This window comes from Geotrypetes seraphini, chromosome 4 (assembly GCF_902459505.1).
Source record: "Geotrypetes seraphini chromosome 4, aGeoSer1.1, whole genome shotgun sequence".
In the NCBI taxonomy this organism is placed as follows: domain Eukaryota; kingdom Metazoa; phylum Chordata; class Amphibia; order Gymnophiona; family Dermophiidae; genus Geotrypetes; species Geotrypetes seraphini.
The window spans coordinates 322713499-322734505 of NC_047087.1; the positions used below are offsets into that span (position 1 = coordinate 322713499).

General features: G+C 45.2%; 1 protein-coding gene across 1 annotated transcript in view; it reads left to right on the top strand.

Moving 5' to 3' along the window:
- The window catches only part of DMBT1 (deleted in malignant brain tumors 1), a 572499-nt gene that overhangs the window by 149007 nt on the left and 402485 nt on the right, over window positions 1–21007 (top strand). The window contains exons 12-15 of the mRNA XM_033942984.1: window positions 5875–6192; window positions 11663–11980; window positions 12930–12944; window positions 13208–13246. Of these exons, the coding sequence (XP_033798875.1) occupies window positions 5875–6192; window positions 11663–11980; window positions 12930–12944; window positions 13208–13246 (690 nt within the window). The remainder of the gene's footprint in view (window positions 1–5874; window positions 6193–11662; window positions 11981–12929; window positions 12945–13207; window positions 13247–21007) is intronic.

Sequence of the window (21007 nt, forward strand, 5' to 3'; positions counted from 1 at the left end):
TAATATCAGACCACAATAAGGTAATGTGGGGAAGCCTGCTGGCTGGCTGAGGAAACCATTTGTCTACATGCGAGTTATCTATCAAAAAGGTAGTGAGGGGAAGCCTGCTGGCTAAGGATAAACTATCAGTTCGCATTTTCTTGACAAAGTGTACTGTTCGTGGTCTCTAGCGCCCACGGAACCAAAGTTAAAGCAATACCCAAGGTACGTATACCCAGTAACTAACTCCCTGACCCTAAGTATCCCGTCAACCCCCTAATCCCGGAATGTGGGACCAGTCAAAACATAATTTCAAGCGTTGGACCGCTATTGAGGTAATGTAATTATGAAGATCATTCAGCCTCTCTTGAGGTGCAGTAAGCCGAACGTGAAATCCCGTAATGTAAAACATAAGTATGAAGGTCCTTGAGGTACTGTGAACCGAAATGCGAGGCAACATTCATCCCTACCTCTGATGCAAACCGAATAGTAACAGCCATAAACCAAATGTATATCCATGATTTTCGAATTGTAACTTTTGCTACCAATCTAGGGTAAAAACACAGTTGAGGTAATGTCACTTAATTATGAAGGTCCTTCTGCTAAACTATAAGGTAAACGATGCAAACCCCGCAACAAATGTAAGGTGGTGCCGCTCGTGCGGTTATGTAACCTAATTAATTTTACTGTTAAAGGCCAATTCTAGGCACCCTACATCATCCATAACCCGAATGTAGACCCAGATTACAAGATCAATAAACCAGATGTTGATGCTCCTTGCTGAGTAGAGGACTCCTTATGTTTTTATGTTCCTGATGGCTGCGAATGTGTCTCCGGTAATAAGGTAATTAACGAGGTGGTAAGTAGCAAGGCCGTGTAGCTGATGAAGAGAGTTGAGTGATGCAAGCAAACAGTTAATAGAGGAGGTACGTAAATATCTGTTGTCAGTAGCATCACCCCGTATAAGGGCCCGGACCACCCTTGCCTGAGGGCCAGACCACCCTTGCCTGTAGCACCCCGTATATGGGGAAAACTCGAGGAAGCCAAATTTGGGGGCTCAAGGTATACATCGTAGTCCCCTCTGGCAAAGTAGGAATTCATAGATGAATGGAGGAAGAAAATGATACCCTGGAGACTAAGAGTCTTATTGCAGAGGGATTGATACAACCTGGATATGGTCCCCTTGATTGTAGGATTCAGGGAGGATGAAAGTCTTGAGTGGTGGACTGTGTAACCCTGGCGTGCTTAAGATGAGGAGCTGCTCCTGGCGCCCAACTCTTACGCCTGCTAACTGGCTGGGACGGACGTCGACCGCACCCCGTGCTGAGGCTGTGCGGCCGTAGGAGCCGGTGCTGCTGTTGTGGCCGTAGAAGCCACCGCTGATGTTGTAGCGCATGTGGTCCTCGTCTGTCTTTGACTCCTAGCCGTGGGCTTTGCAGCACAGCAGTTGTTGATCATGGCTTACGTTGAGCTGGCATGGCTATAATAAGTACTAAAAGAATAAATACTGTCAGTAACGTTCTACGTGTATTGGAACCCGAGACAGGCCCTAGTATTAGTAAAGCACTCCTTCTGGGATCACATGATGGGATCTAATAGCATATAAGATCCTTTAAATAGCATATAAGAGCCTTTAAATAGCATACGAGAGCCTTTAAATAGCATACAAGAGCCTTGCCTTTAAATAGCATACCAGAGCCTTTAAATAGCATACAAGAGCCTTGCCTTTAAATAGCATACCAGAGCCTTTAAATAGCATACAAGAGCCTTTAAATAGCATATAATATCCTTAAATAGCATATAAGAGCCTTCAAATAGCATACAAGAGCCTTTAAATAGCATATAATATCCTTAAATAGCATATAAGAGCCTTCAAATAGCATATAAGAGCCTTCAAATAGCATACAAGAGCCTTCAAATAGCATACAAGAGCCTTCAAATAGCATATAAGAGCTTTTGAATAGCCTATAAGAACAGTTGAATAACCAACAAGAGCCTTAAATAGTATATAAATAGCCTTTAAATAGCATATAAGAGCCTTTAAATAGCATAATAGCCTTATTAGCAGGGCCTTTAAAGGCATATACTAGTCTGAAATAGCATAAATAGCCTGACCTAGGATATAATATAATTGTCTAATAGCATTTAATGAAATAGCATATAATAGCCGTAGATAGGATATAAATGCGTAATAGTATAGCATTTAATCCTCCCCCCTCCCAATCAAATGGCATATAATAGCCGTGGATAGCATATCATTGCGTAATAGCATAGCATGTAATTAAATAGAATATAATAACTGTGGATAGCATATAATTGCATAATAGTATAGCATTTAATCAAATAGCATGTCCTAGCCGTGCATAGTATCTAATTGTGTAATAGCATAGCATTTCGTAGCATATAATAGCATAGCATTTAATCAAAAGGCATTTAATAGCATATAATAGTATAGCATTTAATCAAAAGCTGTGGATATAATTGCGTAATAGCATAGCATAGCATATAATCAAATAGCATATAATTGGCAAATAGCTAAAATAAGGAAATTTATTTATTTAGTTATATATTATTATTATTATTTTGTAATACCCATTGAGAAAAGGAAATTTATTTATTTAGTTATATATTATTATTATTATTTTGTAATACCCATTGAGAACTCCTCAGGCAGGCTCAAGCAGAGAGGGGCCACGTGGGTGGTCAACTCTCACTCTGTCGGGCCTCTGCAGAGCCGCAGAAGCTCTCTGCTGGATCCATAGGGAGGACCAGGGCCTACCTTGGCGGCAACCTCTTCGAGAGGGCAGCGGCCCTTAACAGGATTGGCTCCCTCCCCCTAGCGGTCGCTCGGAGAGAGCAAGAGATAATGGCCACTGCGGATGGGCAGACCAGACGGGCCACCTGGCCCCCATTTGCCATCATGTCTCTATGCTTCTGTATCCCGACCTAAGACTCAGCTAAAGAAGAAAAGACTCTTTTAGCTCGTTAAAGAATGCACAGATTGCAAATCATTACGGCAAGCTAACAAATTACTTTTTCTTTTAAAACACTCTGAGTTCAACTTTTTAAAGGTTTCCTGTACAGACGCAGAATGCTAGAATTCCCTTGATAAATCAGGTCTTGAGTGTTCAGATGAGCAAATTGCTACAAGTCAGGCAAGCCAAGATTCTTTTGGGGCGAAGGCACGCCGCGAACAGGGCGGCGGAAAGAACAGCCGTGGGAGGCGGGCCGTCCCCCCCTCCCCTCATTGGAAATCGGGACTCGAGCACGGCGCACGCGGCCCGCATAGCAATCGGGGAGCTGAGGACGAACTCCGGCCACGTGGGCGCCACTCAGCCCCCCCTCCCCCACTGCAGTCGGCTCTACCATCTAAGTGGCCGCTTGCAGTGTGGCTCAAACCCGGCCACCCGCCTCCCCGAGCGCTCAACGCTCAAACCCGGCCACCCGCCTCCCATAGCGCTCAACGCCCGTGCCTGGCCCGACCCCACATCCCGGCCACGCCGTGACCGCGACCGGCCGCCGCTCTGGCCCGACCCCACCTCCTGGTCACGCCGAGGACCCACGGTGCGCGCCTCCCCCCGGGCTGTCCCTGGCCGACAGCAGCAAGAGAGGCAGGCGCATCCGAGGCGAAGCACGCCGCGCGTGCACCGGAGAGTGCACGCTGGCAGCCAGGCCAAGGGCCGCCCCGACAGGTACCAGACACAGAAAGCCGCATCCCCACCTCCCCTCCGCTGCCGATGGATGGGGAAATGCTCCCGGCCACGTGTGCAGCGGCCCAACATCCCAACCCACACTTGGCCCACGGACACTGCAGCCGGAGGCGCCCTGAGGAAGCCCTGCCGACCTCTGGCTCCGCGGGAGCAAGGTGAGAAGAAAACAAATGTTTCAGTAGGGTGAGCGGGAGGGAAGTCACGTCGATCTCCCTGGACCGCCGTCGGGAAAAGGGGCGACCTCCCTTCCGCTTCCCCTTCTTCTCCTAACCCTCCCCCCTCCCATCCCTCGCTGATTGGCGCTTTCCTATCCTCCTCCCTTCCCCCCCCCCCCCCCTATCTATTCGCTCAGGCTTCGGCCGATTTGGCCTCGCTCCTCCCTATATGGGATCGGAGCTTGTTCTTTCTTTCACCATGACTTTCCTATTTCACTACCTCTTATTTCCTAGTCTCTCAATAACTCTTTCCTCTTTCTTCCCCCATCCATTAATTGATTCTATCTCTCCCACTGCCATCTGGCGTCCTGCGTCTCCTATCTCTTCCCCTTCCATCCAGTATCTTTACCCTCTCCTCTCTCCCCGTTCCATCCAGCATTTTCCCTCCTCTCTTTCTCTCCCATCTACCCTGCATCTGCCTCCTTTATCCCCCCCCTTCCATGCAGCGTCTGACTCCTTTATCCTCCCTTCCATCCAGGGTCTGCCTCCTCTATCCCTCCTTCCATTCAGTGTCAGCCTCCTTTATCACCGTACCCCTTCCATCCAGGGTCTGCCTGCTTTATGTATGTGGATATACTGTAAACCACCTATACGACCTCGACGGTATAGAAATTTTTAAAATAAATAAATATTTCTTTGGTTTTCTGTGTTCATCAGTGGCAGGGGCAGCATTGTGATAGCAGATTTATGGAGTACCATGGCACCCGTGTGATCCCCTTTCCAACATCTATGATCTGCTCTCTTTTCGTATACCTCCCTATGTCCAGCTTCTCCCCTTTCTTACTCTCTTACACGATTGTGTCTCTGCTCTTCTCTCTTTTTTCTATCCCTCTGTTGTGTTCAGCATTTCACTCCCTTTATTTTTCATCCGCTTGGTTCAGCATTTCTCTTTCTCTACTCTTCTTCCTCCCTCTACCTGCAGGCCCAGCATCTCTCTCCTTCCTTCCGGCTCCAGTCCCCCACCCCCTTTCATGGGTCCGGCACCCCTCATCATTCCCTCCATCTCCAATCAACCCCCTGCAGGTTCAGTACCCTCATTGTCTCTTCTCTCCATCTCCAGCCCCAGTTCCTCTGCATTCCAGCGCCTTTCTCACCCTTCCCTTGACTTCATCTCCCATGGTCCAATGACAGATAAAGTAGCAAACCTCTCCTGGTTCCAGCAGCACCAGCAAACCCTTCCTCTATGGTTGAAAAAAAAACAGAAAACCCTGTGATTACCGGACCCGCAGTTCACCCAAAGAGCAGTGAAAGGTTTTACTCCCTTACCTGCGGTAAACACGCTACAATTTCCCCATTCCTGTAGATTTACTGCAGTTTATCGCGGGTCCCTGTTCCAGTGTTATTCTCTACGCTCAGCACCATAATAAACAAAGCAAAACCCAGCTAAGCCTTCAGGATCCTTGCCAAATCAGCTAGAAGATTCCTCTTCCAAGCTAACACGACAGGGTGGTTCTGCCCCTTCCTACTCTGCCAGCTGCATTCCTGAGCCTTCCTGCTCCTTGTCAGCGTAGTTTAAAGTTCATTGCAAGAAAAAGAACAAAAAATCAATAGAAAATGGTGTTCCCTCAGCGTGCAGCTTCCCAATCCATTCACTCCTGATCTGGATCTCTGCTCATAATCCATTGCTTCCTTTCCTGGTGTGTCTGCCTGCTTTGTCTCTAGAGGTTCATCAGGTGAAGGTCTCCTCCCCTTCCGAGGAGGGGGCCATTATATATTGCAGGGTCACCCAAGGGTTCAGGATTCTCCCTCCAGCTCTCTAGCAACCCCCTTTCCCTTCACACTCTAGGGCTGCTTCTGCTAGCACTAGGGGATCTTACACCAAGCCCTATTCTGGCCCCCCTCCCCGCCTTGTTCTTAAAGGGGACTGGAAAAGGAAAGCTTTTCTCAGGATGGGACAACTCAGGGGTGTAATCCAGCTTCTCCCTGTGTGTACAGTCCTCAAAATACTCCGTTCTCTTCTTTACTTTCAGGATTTATGCATGCAATACAATTGGTGAACGGCTCAGACAGATGCTCAGGACGTGTTGAAGTTTACTACAATGGAACCTGGGGAACAGTTTGCGATGACAGTTGGGATATGACTGATGGCGATGTGGTGTGCCGACAGCTGGGCTGTGGAGTCGCTTCTTCTGCTCCCGGCAATGCCCGTTTTGGCCAAGGCACAGGAAATATTGTTCTGGATGAAATGAGTTGTACAGGAAATGAAAGTTACCTGACACAGTGCAACAACCAGGGCTGGAACCGTCATAACTGTGGCCATTATGAAGATGCCGGCGTCATCTGCTCAGGTACCTTTCTCTGTCTCTTATTTCGGAAGAGCTTAGTTAATGCAAATATATGTCAGTGTAGCATTTCTATAGTATATAAATAAAAGTTCTACCATTAAAGGAATTTCGGCACATGCCTTCCTCAGCTCTCTTCCACTCCCAACCCATGTCCTTGGTGTGATCTGGTCACATAAATTCAGCAAACGAATAGTACATAAAACAAGAATAAACCGTAAGGTATAATTGATAGCACATACCATAAACTAACAAATCAGTGCAGAAATCCTCCAACAGAAGAATATCTAATTCATGTAGTCGCAAACCTACTATTTTGCAAAGTGAATCCAAGAAATCACACATACTAGAGAAGCTACAGAAAAGGACGGCAAAAATGAAATAAGGGATGGGACGACTTCCCTATGAGGAAAGGCTGAACATTGTGGCGGAGAGTGTGGCGTATCAGCCCCCTGAGGTTGTGGGTTCAAAGCCACGCTGCTCCTTGTGACCCTGGGCTAGTCACTTAATCCCCCTATTACCCCAGGTACATTCGATAGATTATGAGCCCACCAGGAGAAACAGGGAAAATGCTTGAGTACCTGAATAAATTAATGTAAACCCTTCTGAGCTCCCCTGGGAGAAGAGTATAGAAAATTGGATAGAGAAGAGACGGTTCAAGAAAGATATGATGGAAGCCTCTAAAATACTGAGTGGAAAGAGATGATGTGAACCACTTGAAACCTCTTTTCAACAATTCTAGGTCTAATGAACATGCGTTGAAGTTACTAAGTAGTAGATTTTAAAACAAACTGGATTGAGATCAGTTATGACATTATCAATTAGATTAAATTGATTACAAAGTTCTAATTTCCATTTGACAAGGAAAATGTGTGTGGTGAGATGTCTGGAGTCTGTTCCTTTCTTGGGTTGTATCACTCAGAGCTAACGCTTGGTTTTCTTTTTCTCCTAACAGCTTCTCAACTCTCGGGTAAGTGAAGGATTTGAGATTGATTTAATTTAGGAAGAATCTGCCTTTTTAGGGTTATTGACCCACTCAATGGTTTTCCTGGAGTCCCTTCTTCTCTTTCCTTCCCAGGTCAGAAGACTTCCGAGGGTCCTTACTGCTAGGGAGGCTCCAGTACGATCAGCCCTTCCACTAGTAGCTGTATAAAAGTATAAAACACATGATGTCTAGTGTTGATAAGAAGGTTCCTCCTTATACTGCTCTGTTCTTTTTCATTTCATTTGTAGTTACTTCAAGACCTTCCCTAACACTAAGTTCTGCAGATGGTAAGTGACTTCTCCTCCTCTCCCACGGTTCCCTTGGGGTAGCAGTCCTACTGCTCTGTCTTTGTCCCTTTTACAGCCATCCTACAAACAAATCATTAGCAGGAAGCCAAAACTGGCTGTATATACGATTATTCAGTCTCCAGCTATAAATCAGGTTGAGATACAGAGATCCTACATTCATAAGTACGCTTTATACCAGAGTTTAAAACTGTAAAATTAATGGGATTAGTATTGAAAGGAGGTTAAAGTGGGTTGGAGAGTTTCTTTCTAGGAAATGCCAATGGTCTGCTCCCAAGCTGGCATTCAGCAGCTCTTAACTGGTCACTGTACCACAGAAGGTTTTTAGAGAATAGTAATCACCTGAGCTGAGTTGATGTAGAGGTCTGATTCTACAAAATAAGTTTTTAAAATGGTTATCCATTTGAGCTCCTCTGAATTTAGTACATCAAAGATAGAGATTTCTCAGCAGATTTTGTCAAATTGTTTCTGGCACCAAATATCTAACATCACAAGCGAATTGGATAAAGAGAATAATTGGTGAGCCAAAATTGAAGAGGAATCTATGGTAATAGATTGTGTTGTAGGTCAAGCTTAAGGAAGACCAGTAGATCATACAGTATATGAACCACATTCTCAGAGGTAGATACAGCTCTAGTAAGTAAATTGTTTAGGAAGTTTGCAAAAGGGAATTGCCAACTAGATCCCAAAATTCTTACCCACCCTTATTCAGTTGATTAATTAAGAACATAAGAATAGCCTTACTGGGTAAGACCAATGGTCCATCAAGCCCAGTAACTTCACGGTGGCCAATCCAGGTCACTAGTACCTCGCAAAAACCCATAGAGTAGCAGCGTTCCATACTACCGAGCAAGGGTAAGCGGTGGCTTCCTCCATGTCCTTCTTAGATGGAGTGATGCCAGTGGGTTTAGGACAGATTGTTCTTACTCTCTTTGTAAAGGGCTCTGATGTTGACCTTAATGCTTGTTCAAATGAGACCGGTGTCACATATCCCTTTTCTATTCAAAACGATGGAGGCAGGTACGAAGTAATTGTTCCTGGGAAGAAATTATTGTATGTGCTTGACTGTCTGTTTTCATACTATGACTGTATTTCAAGATTGCATATTAGACCCCCAGACAATCTGAGTTTCGATCTAAACATAGTGGAGAAACAGTTTTATTGCTATGGATCACTTCTTTGAAAACTAATCTGGACAAGGAAATTCCAACTATGATAATGCAGCTGGATTTGGCTTGGTTAACCATGACCGATTATTGGGTAGACTGGAAAAGTTCAGAATTCAAGATATAGTAATTAAATGGTTTTCCAGTTTCTCGGAATGCTTTGCATATAACTTGCCAGTGCTTATTTTCTTCATTTGGATCCTTTTTCCATTCTTTAAAGGATTTTTTTTGGCTCTAATAGCCTCTTTCACTTCACCTTTTAAGCACACCAGCTCTTGTTTTCTCTTCATTTCACCCTTGTTAATATGTGGAATATATCTGGTCTAGGCTTCCACAATGGTATTTTTAAATAACATCCACACCTAGTTTACAGTCCTGACCTTTGCCACCAATCCTTTTAGCTTCTTTTTAACTATTTTCCTCATTTTATCATAGTCATCCTTTCAAAAATTAAATACTGCTACAGTAGATTTCTTTAGCAACGTCACTCCAGATAGCAGCTCAAATTTGATCACGTTATGATCATTGTTTCCCGGTGGACCCATTACAGTTATCTCCTGTACTATGGCTTGCATGTCACTAAGGTCCAAATCTAACAGAGCTCCCCCTCTTGTCGATTCCTAGACCAGTTGCCCCAAGAAGCAGTCTTTCTTATTATTTGTTTTTGTGTTAGGTGCCATTGACTTGGATTTGAGTCCTAGCGATGAATTACAGATCCAGAAAGAAGTTGGTTTTGTGCTAGTCCAACAAGGTCCTTCAGTGTCATCCCGATACTTCCCTAGTATCATGGTAAGCACGTCTGACCAAGGGAACCTCTTCTAGCACTACATGCCGATTCTTTATATCTCATCATCATCATCAAGTTTTCTTGGCAGAATATAGAAGTAGATTGCATCAAATGTGATCTTCCACCTCCAACAGTATCCATCTGCTGCTGCCCAGATGGGTGGTACATCATTAGTCTGCCATCTTCACTAAAACCAGTCCACCTTGGGAGACCGTGCTGGCATGAAAGCTTACAATTTCCCTTTTTTTTTTTTTTTTTTTTTTACTTTTTACTGTGTCTTCCTACAGCTTGCCATCTCTTTCTTTCACCATGGCTTTCCTATTTCACTACCTCTTATTTCCTAGTCTCTCAATAACTCTTTCCTCTTTCTTCCCCCATCCATTAATTGATTCTATCTCTCCCACTGCCATCTGGCGTCTGCGTCTCCTATCTCTTCCCCTTCCATCCAGTATCTTTACCCTCTCCTCTCTCCCCGTTCCATCCAGCATTTTCCCCCCTCTCTTTCTCTCCCATCTACCCTGCATCTGCCTCCTTTATCCCCCCCCCCTTCCATGCAGCGTCTGCCTCCTTTATCCTCCCTTCCATCCAGGGTCTGCCTCCTCTATCCCTCCTTCCATTCAGTGTCAGCCTCCTTTATCACCGTACCCCTTCCATCCAGGGTCTGCCTGCTTTATGTATGTGGATATACTGTAAACCACCTATACGACCTCGATGGTATAGAAATTTTAAAAATAAATAAATATTTCTTTGGTTTTCTGTGTTCATCAGTGGCAGGGGCAGCATTGTGATAGCTGATTTATGGAGTACCATGGCACCCGTGTGACCCCCTTTCCAACATCTATGATCTGCTCTCTTTTCGTATACCTCCCTATGTCCAGCTTCTCCCCTTTCTTACTCTCTTACACGATTGTGTCTCTGCTCTTCTCTCTTTTTTTCTATCCCTCTGTTGTGTTCAGCATTTCACTCCCTTTATTTTTCATCCGCTTGGTTCAGCATTTCTCTTTCTCTACTCTTCTTCCTCCCTCTACCTGCAGGCCCAGCATCTCTCTCCTTCCTTCCGGCTCCAGTCCCCCACCCCCTTTCATGGGTCCGGCACCCCTCATCATTCCCTCCATCTCCAATCAACCCCCTGCAGGTTCAGTACCCTCATTGTCTCTTCTCTCCATCTCCAGCCCCAGTTCCTCTGCATTCCAGCGCCTTTCTCACCCTTCCCTTGACTTCATCTCCAGATCTGGAGCCAGCCAGCTAGCAGCCAACACCTGGCCCAGAACAGGTCCAACGGCAGCACCAGCAGCAGAATCACCCCCACCCCCCGCAAGTCCAGTAGTCCCAGAAATGTCCCCCATGGATACAGAGACAGTGACTAACTCCCCCACTCCCATGGTCCAATGACAGCTAAAGTAGCAAACCTCTCCTGGTTCCAGCAGCACCAGCAAACCCTTCCTCTATGGTTGAAAAAAAACAGAAAACCCTGTGATTACCGGACCCGCAGTTCACCCAAAGAGCAGTGAAAGGTTTTACTCCCTTACCTGCGGTAAACACGCTACAATTTCCCCATTCCTGTAGATTTACTGCAGTTTATCGCGGGTCCCTGTTCCAGTGTCATTCTCTACGCTCAGCACCATAATAAACAAAGCAAAACCCAGCTAAGCCTTCAGGATCCTTGCCAAATCAGCTAGAAGATTCCTCTTCCAAGCTCACACGACAGGGTGGTTCTGCCCCTTCCTACTCTGCCAGCTGCATTCCTGAGCCTTCCTGCTCCTTGTCAGCGTAGTTTAAAGTTCATTGCAAGAAAAAGAACAAAAAATCAATAGAAAATGGTGTTCCCTCAGCGTGCAGCTTCCCAATCCATTCACTCCTGATCTGGATCTCTGCTCATAATCCATTGCTTCCTTTCCTGGTGTGTCTGCCTGCTTTGTCTCTAGAGGTTCATCAGGTGAAGGTCTCCTCCCCTTCCGAGGAGGGGGCCATTATATATTGCAGGGTCACCCAAGGGTTCAGGATTCTCCCTCCAGCTCTCTAGCAACCCCCTTTCCCTTCACACTCTAGGGCTGCTTCTGCTAGCACTAGGGGATCTTACACCAAGCCCTATTCTGGCCCCCCTCCCCGCCTTGTTCTTAAAGGGGACTGGAAAAGGAAAGCTTTTCTCAGGATGGGACAACTCAGGGGTGTAATCCAGCTTCTCCCTGTGTGTACAGTCCTCAAAATACTCCGTTCTCTTCTTTACTTTCAGGATTTATGCATGCAATACAATTGGTGAACGGCTCAGACAGATGCTCAGGACGTGTTGAAGTTTACTACAATGGAACCTGGGGAACAGTTTGCGATGACAGTTGGGATATGACTGATGGCGATGTGGTGTGCCGACAGCTGGGCTGTGGAGTCGCTTCTTCTGCTCCCGGCAATGCCCGTTTTGGCCAAGGCACAGGAAATATTGTTCTGGATGAAATGAGTTGTACAGGAAATGAAAGTTACCTGACACAGTGCAACAACCAGGGCTGGAACCGTCATAACTGTGGCCATTATGAAGATGCCGGCGTCATCTGCTCAGGTACCCTTCTCTGTCTCTTATTTCGGAAGAGCTCAGTTAATGCAAATATATGTCAGTGTAGCATTTCTATAGTATATAAATAAAAGTTCTACCATTAAAGGAATTTCGGCACATGCCTTCCTCAGCTCTCTTCCACTCCCAACCCATGTCCTTGGTGTGATCTGGTCACATAAATTCAGCAAACGAATAGTACATAAAACAAGAATAAACCGTAAGGTATAATTGATAGCACATACCATAAACTAACAAATCAGTGCAGAAATCCTCCAACAGAAGAATATCTAATTCATGTAGTCGCAAACCTACTATTTTGCAAAGTGAATCCAAGAAATCACACATACTAGAGAAGCTACAGAAAAGGACGGCAAAAATGAAATAAGGGATGGGACGACTTCCCTATGAGGAAAGGCTGAACATTGTGGCGGAGAGTGTGGCGTATCAGCCCCCTGAGGTTGTGGGTTCAAAGCCACGCTGCTCCTTGTGACCCTGGGCTAGTCACTTAATCCCCCTATTACCCCAGGTACATTCGATAGATTATGAGCCCACCAGGAGAAACAGGGAAAATGCTTGAGTACCTGAATAAATTAATGTAAACCCTTCTGAGCTCCCCTGGGAGAAGAGTATAGAAAATTGGATAGAGAAGAGACGGTTCAAGAAAGATATGATGGAAGCCTCTAAAATACTGAGTGGAAAGAGATGATGTGAACCACTTGAAACCTCTTTTCAACAATTCTAGGTCTAATGAACATGCGTTGAAGTTACTAAGTAGTAGATTTTAAAACAAACTGGATTGAGATCAGTTATGACATTATCAATTAGATTAAATTGATTACAAAGTTCTAATTTCCATTTGACAAGGAAAATGTGTGTGGTGAGATGTCTGGAGTCTGTTCCTTTCTTGGGTTGTATCACTCAGAGCTAACGCTTGGTTTTCTTTTTCTCCTAACAGCTTCTCAACTCTCGGGTAAGTGAAGGATTTGAGATTGATTTAATTTAGGAACAATCTGCCTTTTAAGGGTTATTGACCCACTCAATGGTTTTCCTGGAGTCCCTTCTTCTCTTTCCTTCCCAGGTCAGAAGACTTCCGAGGGTCCTTACTGCTAGGGAGGCTCCAGTACGATCAGCCCTTCCACTAGTAGCTGTATAAAAGTATAAAACACATGATGTCTAGTGTTGATAAGAAGGTTCCTCCTTATACTGCTCTGTTCTTTTTCATTTCATTTGTAGTTACTTCAAGACCTTCCCTAACACTAAGTTCTGCAGATGGTAAGTGACTTCTCCTCCTCTCCCACGGTTCCCTCGGGGTAGCAGTCCTACTGCTCTGTCTTTGTCCCTTTTACAGCCATCCTACAAACAAATCATTAGCAGGAAGCCAAAACTGGCTGTATATACGATTATTCAGTCTCCAGCTATAAATCAGGTTGAGATACAGAGATCCTACATTCATAAGTACGCTTTATACCTGAGTTTAAAACTGTAAAATTATTGGGATTAGTATTGAAAGGAGGTTAAAGTGGGTTGGAGAGTTTCTTTCTATGAAATGCCAATGGTCTGCTCCCAAGCTGGCATTCAGCAGCTCTTAATTGGTCACTGTACCACAGAAGGTTTTTAGAGAATAGTAATCACCTGAGCTGAGTTGATGTAGAGGTCTGATTCTACAAAATAAGTTTTTAAAATGGTTATCCATTTGAGCTCCTCTGAATTTAGTACATCAAAGATAGAGATTTCTCAGCAGATTTTGTCAAATTGTTTCTGGCACCAAATATCTAACATCACAAGCGAATTGGATAAAGAGAATAATTGGTGAGCCAAAATTGAAGAGGAATCTATGGTAATAGATTGTGTTGTAGGTCAAGCTTAAGGAAGACCAGTAGATCATACAGTATATGAACCACATTCTCAGAGGTAGATACAGCTCTAGTAAGTAAATTGTTTAGGAAGTTTGCAAAAGGGAATTGCCAACTAGATCCCAAAATTCTTACCCACCCTTATTCAGTTGATTAATTAAGAACATAAGAATAGCCTTACTGGGTAAGACCAATGGTCCATCAAGCCCAGTAACTTCACGGTGGCCAATCCAGGTCACTAGTACCTAGCAAAAACCCATAGAGTAGCAGCGTTCCATACTACCGAGCAAGGGTAAGCGGTGGCTTCCTCCATGTCCTTCTTAGATGGAGTGATGCCAGTGGGTTTAGGACAGATTGTTCTTACTCTCTTTGTAAAGGGCTCTGATGTTGACCTTAATGCTTGTTCAAATGAGACCGGTGTCACATATCCCTTTTCTATTCAAAACGATGGAGGCAGGTAATTGTTCCTGGGAAGAAATTATTGTATGTGCTTGACTGTCTGTTTTCATACTATGACTGTATTTCAAGATTGCATATTAGACCCCCAGACAATCTGAGTTTCGATCTAAACATAGTGGAGAAACAGTTTTATTGCTATGGATCACTTCTTTGAAAACTAATCTGGACAAGGAAATTCCAACTATGGTAATGCAGCTGGATTTGGCTTGGTTAACCATGACCGATTATTGGGTAGACTGGAAAAGTTCAGAATTCAAGATATAGTAATTAAATGGTTTTCCAATTTCTCGGAATGCTTTGCATATAACTTGCCAGTGCTTATTTTCTTCATTTGGATCCTTTTTCCATTCTTTAAAGGATTTTTTTTGGCTCTAATAGCCTCTTTCACTTCACCTTTTAAGCACACCAGCTCTTGTTTTCTCTTCATTTCACCCTTGTTAATATGTGGAATATATCTGGTCTAGGCTTCCACAATGGTATTTTTAAATAACATCCACACCTAGTTTACAGTCCTGACCTTTGCCACCAATCCTTTTAGCTTCTTTTTAACTATTTTCCTCATTTTATCATAGTCATCCTTTCAAAAATTAAATACTGCTACAGTAGATTTCTTTAGCAACGTCACTCCAGATAGCAGCTCAAATTTGATCACGTTATGATCATTGTTTCCTGGTGGACCCATTACAGTTATCTCCTGTACTATGGCTTGCATGTCACTAAGGCCCAAATCTAACAGAGCTCCCCCTCTTGTCGATTCCTAGACCAGTTGCCCCAAGAAGCAGTCTTTCTTATTATTTGTTTTTGTGTTAGGTGCCATTGACTTGGATTTGAGTCCTAGCGATGAATTACAGATCCAGAAAGAAGTTGGTTTTGTGCTAGTCCAACAAGGTCCTTCAGTGTCATCCCGATACTTCCCTAGTATCATGGTAAGCACGTCTGACCAAGGGAACCTCTTCTAGCACTACATGCCGATTCTTTATATCTCATCATCATCATCAAGTTTTCTTGGCAGAATATAGAAGTAGATTGCATCAAATGTGATCTTCCACCTCCAACAGTATCCATCTGCTGCTGCCCAGATGGGTGGTACATCATTAGTCTGCCATCTTCACTAAAACCAGTCCACCTTGGGAGACCGTGCTGGCATGAAAGCTTACAATTTCCCTTTTTTTTTTTTACTTTTTACTGTGTCTTCCTACAGCTTGCCATCTCTCAAATCGTGCACTCAGCACTGTTGCTCATACCCTTCATGGTCTAGCGTTGCACAATGATGACACTCAGGCGCTTGTCAACTCAAGTGGAATTTATTTGGCCGCAGCCATAATAGCACAATTACATCAAACTGTTATCAACTGAACATCATAATCAAGCATGAACGGTGATGAACTGTACACTGTAACCGCACTTCAGAAAATGGCATAACACACGATGTACATCACCAGGCAACATATAAGGAACTGATGGTCAGGCGCACAGCATCTGGTTCTCTATCCCGCACAATGTGGGGCGCCGTACAAGCTTCCCCATCTCACCGGACCCTTCCCGTTCAAGGAGGTGTCCCCTCATCAGCTGTACGTTGTTGTGAAGATCATGGCCTGGCCCCCTGCCGTCCAAGCAAGGCGACGTGCCCCATGTATTAACCACTGTAAAGATGTCAGCCTTCTACCCATATGCTGTGCTTACCTGCCACTACCCGTGATAGCGAAACCTCACTTATCGCGGGTTCCCCCCAAGTGTCATGGCTGCGGCCCCGCACCCGGTAACATATGCCAATCTGGATAGAACTGGTGAATATATCTAGCCCGATGTTAATTTTTTTTTTTTTTGAGAGTTATCTCCACGGCTGTGTAAGAACTCGCACCTTTTCATACTCACCTGGGTATAATATGCGACCACAATAAGGTAGTGTGGGGAAGCCTGCTGGCTGGCTGAGGATAACCATTTGTCTACATTTTACTTGTTGAGTTTTATGCAAGTTATCTATCAATGGCTGAGGATAACAATTTGTCTCCATTTTCATACTCACAGGGGTATAATATCAGACCACAATAAGGTAATGTGGGGAAGCCTGCTGGCTGGCTGAGGAAACCATTTGTCTACATGCGAGTTATCTATCAAAAAGGTAGTGAGGGGAAGCCTGCTGGCTAAGGATAAACTATCAGTTCGCATTTTCTTGACAAAGTGTACTGTTCGTGGTCTCTAGCGCCCACGGAACCAAAGTTAAAGCAATACCCAAGGTACGTATACCCAGTAACTAACTCCCTGACCCTAAGTATCCCGTCAACCCCCTAATCCCGGAATGTGGGACCAGTCAAAACATAATTTCAAGCGTTGGACCGCTATTGAGGTAATGTAATTATGAAGATCATTCAGCCTCTCTTGAGGTGCAGTAAGCCGAACGTGAAATCCCGTAATGTAAAACATAAGTATGAAGGTCCTTGAGGTACTGTGAACCGAAATGCGAGGCAACATTCATCCCTACCTCTGATGCAAACCGAATAGTAACAGCCATAAACCAAATGTATATCCATGATTTTCGAATTGTAACTTTTGCTACCAATCTAGGGTAAAAACACAGTTGAGGTAATGTCACTTAATTATGAAGGTCCTTCTGCTAAACTATAAGGTAAACGATGCAAACCCCGCAACAAATGTAAGGTGGTGCCGCTCGTGCGGTTATGTAACCTAATTAATTTTACTGTTAAAGGCCAATTCTAGGCACCCTACATCATCCATAACCCGAATGTAGACCCAGATTACAAGATCAATAAACCAGATGTTGATGCTCCTTGCTGAGTAGAGGACTCCTTATGTTTTTATGTTCCTGATGGCTGCGAATGTGTCTCCGGTAATAAGGTAATTAACGAGGTGGTAAGTAGCAAGGCCGTGTAGCTGATGAAGAGAGTTGAGTGATGCAAGCAAACAGTTAATAGAGGAGGTACGTAAATATCTGTTGTCAGTAGCATCACCCCGTATAAGGGCCCGGACCACCCTTGCCTGAGGGCCAGACCACCCTTGCCTGTAGCACCCCGTATATGGGGAAAACTCGAGGATGCCAAATTTGGGGGCTCAAGGTATACATCGTAGTCCCCTCTGGCAAAGTAGGAATTCATAGATGAATGGAGGAAGAAAATGATACCCTGGAGACTAAGAGTCTTATTGCAGAGGGATTGATACAACCTGGATATGGTCCCCTTGATTGTAGGATTCAGGGAGGATGAAAGTCTTGAGTGGTGGACTGTGTAACCCTGGCGTGCTTAAGATGAGGAGCTGCTCCTGGCGCCCAACTCTTACGCCTGCTAACTGGCTGGGACGGACGTCGACCGCACCCCGTGCTGAGGCTGTGCGGCCGTAGGAGCCGGTGCTGCTGTTGTGGCCGTAGAAGCCACCGCTGATGTTGTAGCGCATGTGGTCCTCGTCTGTCTTTGACTCCTAGCCGTGGGCTTTGCAGCACAGCAGTTGTTGATCGTGGCTTACGTTGAGCTGGCATGGCTATAATAAGTACTAAAAGAATAAATACTGTCAGTAACGTTCTACGTGTATTGGAACCCGAGACAGGCCCTAGTATTAGTAAAGCACTCCTTCTGGGATCACATGATGGGATCTAATAGCATATAAGATCCTTTAAATAGCATATAAGAGCCTTTAAATAGCATACGAGAGCCTTTAAATAGCATACAAGAGCCTTGCCTTTAAATAGCATACCAGAGCCTTTAAATAGCATACAAGAGCCTTGCCTTTAAATAGCATACCAGAGCCTTTAAATAGCATACAAGAGCCTTTAAATAGCATATAATATCCTTAAATAGCATATAAGAGCCTTCAAATAGCATACAAGAGCCTTTAAATAGCATATAATATCCTTAAATAGCATATAAGAGCCTTCAAATAGCATATAAGAGCCTTCAAATAGCATACAAGAGCCTTCAAATAGCATACAAGAGCCTTCAAATAGCATATAAGAGCTTTTGAATAGCCTATAAGAACAGTTGAATAACCAACAAGAGCCTTAAATAGTATATAAATAGCCTTTAAATAGCATATAAGAGCCTTTAAATAGCATAATAGCCTTATTAGCAGGGCCTTTAAAGGCATATACTAGTCTGAAATAGCATAAATAGCCTGACCTAGGATATAATATAATTGTCTAATAGCATTTAATGAAATAGCATATAATAGCCGTAGATAGGATATAAATGCGTAATAGTATAGCATTTAATCCTCCCCCCTCCCAATCAAATGGCATATAATAGCCGTGGATAGCATATCATTGCGTAATAGCATAGCATGTAATTAAATAGAATATAATAACTGTGGATAGCATATAATTGCATAATAGTATAGCATTTAATCAAATAGCATGTCCTAGCCGTGCATAGTATCTAATTGTGTAATAGCATAGCATTTCGTAGCATATAATAGCATAGCATTTAATCAAAAGGCATTTAATAGCATATAATAGTATAGCATTTAATCAAAAGCTGTGGATATAATTGCGTAATAGCATAGCATAGCATATAATCAAATAGCATATAATTGGCAAATAGCTAAAATAAGGAAATTTATTTATTTAGTTATATATTATTATTATTATTTTGTAATACCCATTGAGAAAAGGAAATTTATTTATTTAGTTATATATTATTATTATTATTTTGTAATACCCATTGAGAACTCCTCAGGCAGGCTCAAGCAGAGAGGGGCCACGTGGGTGGTCAACTCTCACTCTGTCGGGCCTCTGCAGAGCCGCAGAAGCTCTCTGCTGGATCCATAGGGAGGACCAGGGCCTACCTTGGCGGCAACCTCTTCGAGAGGGCAGCGGCCCTTAACAGGATTGGCTCCCTCCCCCTAGCGGTCGCTCGGAGAGAGCAAGAGATAATGGCCACTGCGGATGGGCAGACCAGACGGGCCACCTGGCCCCCATTTGCCATCATGTCTCTATGCTTCTGTATCCCGACCTAAGACTCAGCTAAAGAAGAAAAGACTCTTTTAGCTCGTTAAAGAATGCACAGATTGCAAATCATTACGGCAAGCTAACAAATTACTTTTTCTTTTAAAACACTCTGAGTTCAACTTTTTAAAGGTTTCCTGTACAGACGCAGAATGCTAGAATTCCCTTGATAAATCAGGTCTTGAGTGTTCAGATGAGCAAATTGCTACAAGTCAGGCAAGCCAAGATTCTTTTGGGGCGAAGGCACGCCGCGAACAGGGCGGCGGAAAGAACAGCCGTGGGAGGCGGGCCGTCCCCCCCTCCCCTCATTGGAAATCGGGACTCGAGCACGGCGCACGCGGCCCGCATAGCAATCGGGGAGCTGAGGACGAACTCCGGCCACGTGGGCGCCACTCAGCCCCCCTCCCCCACTGCAGTCGGCTCTACCATCTAAGTGGCCGCTTGCAGTGTGGCTCAAACCCGGCCACCCGCCTCCCCGAGCGCTCAACGCTCAAACCCGGCCACCCGCCTCCCATAGCGCTCAACGCCCGTGCCTGGCCCGACCCCACATCCCGGCCACGCCGTGACCGCGACCGGCCGCCGCTCTGGCCCGACCCCACCTCCTGGTCACGCCGAGGACCCACGGTGCGCGCCTCCCCCCGGGCTGTCCCTGGCCGACAGCAGCAAGAGAGGCAGGCGCATCCGAGGCGAAGCACGCCGCGCGTGCACCGGAGAGTGCACGCTGGCAGCCAGGCCAAGGGCCGCCCCGACAGGTACCAGACACAGAAAGCCGCATCCCCACCTCCCCTCCGCTGCCGATGGATGGGGAAATGCTCCCGGCCACGTGTGCAGCGGCCCAACATCCCAACCCACACTTGGCCCACGGACACTGCAGCCGGAGGCGCCCTGAGGAAGCCCTGCCGACCTCTGGCTCCGCGGGAGCAAGGTGAGAAGAAAACAAATGTTTCAGTAGGGTGAGCGGGAGGGAAGTCACGTCGATCTCCCTGGACCGCCGTCGGGAAAAGAGGCGACCTCCCTTCCGCTTCCCCTTCTTCTCCTAACCCTCCCCCCTCCCATCCCTCGCTGATTGGCGCTTTCCTATCCTCCTCCCTTCCCCCCCCCCCCACCTATCTATTCGCTCAGGCTTCGGCCGATTTGGCCTCGCTCCTCCCTATATGGGATCGGAGCTTGTTCTTTCTTTCACCATGACTTTCCTATTTCACTACCTCTTATTTCCTAGTCTCTCAATAACTCTTTCCTCTTTCTTCCCCCATCCATTAATTGATTCTATCTCTCCCACTGCCATCTGGCGTCTGCGTCTCCTATCTCTTCCCCTTCCATCCAGTATCTTTACCCTCTCCTCTCTCCCCGTTCCATCCAGCATTTTCCCTCCTCTCTTTCTCTCCCATCTACCCTGCATCTGCCTCCTTTATCCCCCCCCCTTCCATGCAGCGTCTGACTCCTTTATCCTCCCTTCCATCCAGGGTCTGCCTCCTCTATCCCTCCTTCCATTCAGTGTCAGCCTCCTTTATCACCGTACCCCTTCCATCCAGGGTCTGCCTGCTTTATGTATGTGGATATACTGTAAACCACCTATACGACCTCGACGGTATAGAAATTTTTAAAATAAATAAATATTTCTTTGGTTTTCTGTGTTCATCAGTGGCAGGGGCAGCATTGTGATAGCAGATTTATGGAGTACCATGGCACCCGTGTGATCCCCTTTCCAACATCTATGATCTGCTCTCTTTTCGTATACCTCCCTATGTCCAGCTTCTCCCCTTTCTTACT